The sequence below is a fragment of the Camelina sativa genome, chromosome 11 (genome assembly GCF_000633955.1).
Source record: "Camelina sativa cultivar DH55 chromosome 11, Cs, whole genome shotgun sequence".
Lineage (NCBI taxonomy): Eukaryota > Viridiplantae > Streptophyta > Magnoliopsida > Brassicales > Brassicaceae > Camelina > Camelina sativa.
This window is the reverse complement of record NC_025695.1, coordinates 36,488,575-36,492,386: the sequence shown is the minus strand read 5'-3', so window position 1 is coordinate 36,492,386 and position 3,812 is coordinate 36,488,575. Positions and strand designations below refer to the sequence as shown.

Below are 3,812 nucleotides of genomic sequence, written 5' to 3'. Positions count from 1 at the left end.
AGTGTTACACGTAGGTTGACAAATGAAATATTGATACATGAATTTAGATAGCCACACACGTGTATATATATACATATACAAATAGAGGAAGGAAGACATAATATTGTAGACGTAGAATAATAGAAGCAAAAGGNGACTGTTCGAGTCGGATTCGGTTCTGTGTCTCGAGATTGCTGGGATTTGCGAGTGTTGGTGGAAGGAAGGTTCAGTGGGAAGAGAGTCTTTGATTTCGCAGTCGTTACCGNACTCATTTTGGCCTCTCTCTCCATATCTCTCCTTGTCAATCTCCTCTTCCTTCGTCGCCGTGACTCTTCCTCTCTTCCGTTACCACCTGACCCTAACTTCTTCCCTTTCCTTGGAACCCTCCAGTGGCTCCGGCAAGGCTTAGGTGGTCTCGACAGCTATCTCCGCTCCGTCCACAACCGTCTAGGTCCAATCATCACTCTCCGCATCACTTCCCGCCCCGCCATCTTCGTCGCCGATCGTTCTCTCGCTCACCAGGCTCTCGTCTTGAACGGCGCCGTTTTCGCTGACCGTCCACCGGCGGCTCCGGTCAGCAAGATTGTTTCTAGCAACCAGCATAACATCAGCTCTTGTTCGTATGGAGCCACGTGGCGGCTTCTCCGCCGTAATCTCACCTCTGAGATTCTCCACCCGTCGCGCGTGGGATCTTACACTAACGCGCGGCGGTGGGTTCTTGAGATCCTCTTCGATCGGTTTCGTAAGAACAGAGGTGAAGAACCGATCGTTGTGGTTGATCATCTTCACTATGCGATGTTTGCGCTTCTTGTTCTCATGTGTTTTGGTGATAAGCTCGACGAGAAGCAAATCAAACAAGTGGAATACGTTCAGAGGAGACAGCTTCTTGGGTTTACTAGGTTCAACATCCTTAATCTCTGGCCTAAGTTCACTAAACTGATTCTGCGAAAGAGATGGGAAGAGTTTTTCCAGATGAAGAGAGAGCAGCAGGACGTTTTGCTTCCGCTGATTCGTGCTCGGAGGAAGATTGTTGAAGAGAGGAAGAAGAGATCATCAGAGGAAGACAACAACAAAGAGTATGTACAGTCATATGTTGATACTCTGCTCGATGTGGAGCTTCCAGATGAGAAGAGGAAGTTGAACGAGGACGAGATTGTGAGTTTGTGCTCTGAGTTTCTCAACGCCGGGACTGATACAACAGCCACGGCGCTGCAATGGATCATGGCCAACCTCGTCAAAAACCCGAATATCCAGAAGAGACTGTACGAGGAGATCAAAAGCGTAGTTGGGGAAGATCAAGCAAAGGAAGTGGAAGAAGAAGACGCGCAGAAGATGCCGTATCTCAAGGCGGTGGTTCTGGAGGGTCTCCGGAGGCATCCTCCGGGACACTTTGTGCTACCGCATAGTGTCACGGAAGACACCGTATTGGGAGGGTACAAGGTACCGAAGAAGGGGACGATTAACTTCATGGTGGCAGAGATAGGGAGGGATCCAAAGGTGTGGGAGGAACCAATGGCGTTCAACCCGGAGAGGTTTATTGGGGCCCAAGAAGAATCGGTGGACATTACCGGTAGCAGAGGGATAAAGATGATGCCGTTTGGAGCTGGAAGGAGGATATGTCCAGGGATTGGGCTAGCAATGCTGCATCTGGAGTACTATGTGGCGAATATGGTGAGGGAGTTTGAGTGGAAAGAGGTCCAAGGTCATGAGGTTGACTTGACGGAGAAGCTCGAGTTCACCGTCGTCATGAAACACCCGCTTAAGGCTCTTGCTGTGCCTAGGAGAAATTACTAGCTAGTACTCTTCTACTTCGCTTTGTTGCGCGGTTTAGCGTAATAAATACACCAAAGGCTAGGTTATATTTGATGATACTATGGATTCAAAGTTTTAGTGAAGGGAGTACATTTTTTGTACTTCGGAACAAATGATATAAATTAAGAACAATGCTTTTATTTTCTTCTTTGTACCATGCCTAGTGTTTTGTCAGCTGGAGCTAGAAAAGTAGGATTTATAGTGGACGAGATATTTCGTACGTGACTTCTTGACGATGGGCGTACTTTTGTTGAGAAATTGAAAGGAAGCATTTGTGATATAGAACCTGTTCTTTTCTCTGTCGAGCGACATGCTCCGGCGACCATGCTCCGGCGACCAGAAAATTAGACAGAAGACGCTGGTTTTTTCCTCTTTAAATGTCGCTGGTTTTCCTCCCTTCTTCCATTGTTATAGCTTTTGTTCTTAATAATTGATGTCGCTGTTTTATCCAGAGTCGCCACTTTATCTGGCGTCTCATTTTAGCGACAATTGCATCGTTACTTTAGGTTTTTCAATAGGAGATGTGTCGCTGGATCATTAAAAAAAATAAAAACTACTGCTATTTTGAGTGTCGCTTGGCGACAACTAAAAGAACAGGGCCATACTAGATAAAGCAATATGTCAAGAGGATTGGAAGGTCTGGTGGCCAAGACGTTTCATTACAATCAATCATATTGCCTTAGTGTAACAACATTCCAAAAAATCACAGAGAGACTTAATGTGTATTGTGATTTGTGGACGAGATATAATTTTATGTATGACTGGGTTGGTCACTATTATAGAAGAAAATGCTGTGAACAAGATAAGTGATGTTACCAAAAAACAAGATAAGTGATATCAATGAATGCATGAGTTTCTTTCGTATCCAAAAGTATTGGGTACACAATTTAATTACACAAAAGTGTGTTAGTAACGTCTTCTTCAGCTTGGTTTCAAAATCTAATGTCTTCTTGACCTTTGGTTTAAAACGCGGAAACGACGACGTTTTGTCTGTCACGGCTCCGTAGGTTTTATAACAAAAATTCAAAAAGTTATTGGCAAAGAAAAAAAAAACCAAATTCAAAAAGTTTCGTTTCCTCCAACAAAATTGAAAAAAAAAAAAAAAAAAAAAAAAACTTGAAATTGCAGAAAATGGAGAAAAGGCTCCGGTCATCTCTCAAGACATCCGCCGACGAATTCATCTCAACGGCCATCAAATTAACCCTAAAAACCTCAAAGGCGTCGCTGAAATCAATCATTTACGCCGTGAAACCCTCGTCGGACCTCTCATCTTCTCTCCCACTCGCTCTTCACAACTCAATCCACCAACACACAGAATCCTTCCAAAAACTCGATGATGATGATACCACTACTCCCTACGTCCCTTCTCCTTCCAATTCGCCTCCGCCGAAACGCCAACGAGTTGGATCCGTACCCGATTCGGGTCAGCGTAAACACGAGATCCTCCTTAGTTCTCTTCAGGTTCTTTCTCATGCTGTTCATCTATGCCTTCTGAATCCCAAAAAAGCGTTTTCAACTTCGGATTTACTTCCCGCTGCTCAATTTTTGCATGATAATCTTAGACTGTTCGAGTCGGATTCGGTTCTGTGTCTCGAGATTGCTGGGATTTGCGAGTGTTGGTGGAAGGAAGGTTTAGTGGGAAGAGAGTCTTTGATTTCGCAGTCGTTACCGTTTTTGCTTTCGAGGTCATTGACGTTGAAGAAGAAAGTTGATGTTCATAGAGTGTATATGCTTAGGGAAGCGTTTACGTTGTTTGATTTTGAGGATGAGAGTATTGAAGATCTGAGGATGTTGCTGATGCGCTGTGTGGTTTCTCCTCTGTATGTGAAGACTGAAGATGGTCAGAGGTTTGTTTCCTTTGCCTTTGGGCTTAGTCGACAGTTGATGAAGGCCGGTCTTGCTGTTGTTAAGGCTCAGATCCCTTTGGCGAGGAAGTCTGTGCTTGAGGGTTTTGGTGGGATTTTATTTAGAGCTTGGAAAGAAGTGGAGCAGCAAGATTTGAAAGGTGAGATTGAAGATGG

General features: G+C 44.6%; 1 protein-coding gene across 1 annotated transcript; it reads left to right on the top strand.

Moving 5' to 3' along the window:
* Nucleotides 246–1,939, top strand: LOC104725297 (cytochrome P450 89A2-like; the record flags this gene model as incomplete). The annotated part of the gene is given in 1 exon segment (XM_010443929.1): nt 246–1,939. A coding segment is annotated over 1 exon segment (1,528 nt), but the record flags the coding sequence as incomplete, so codon positions are not given.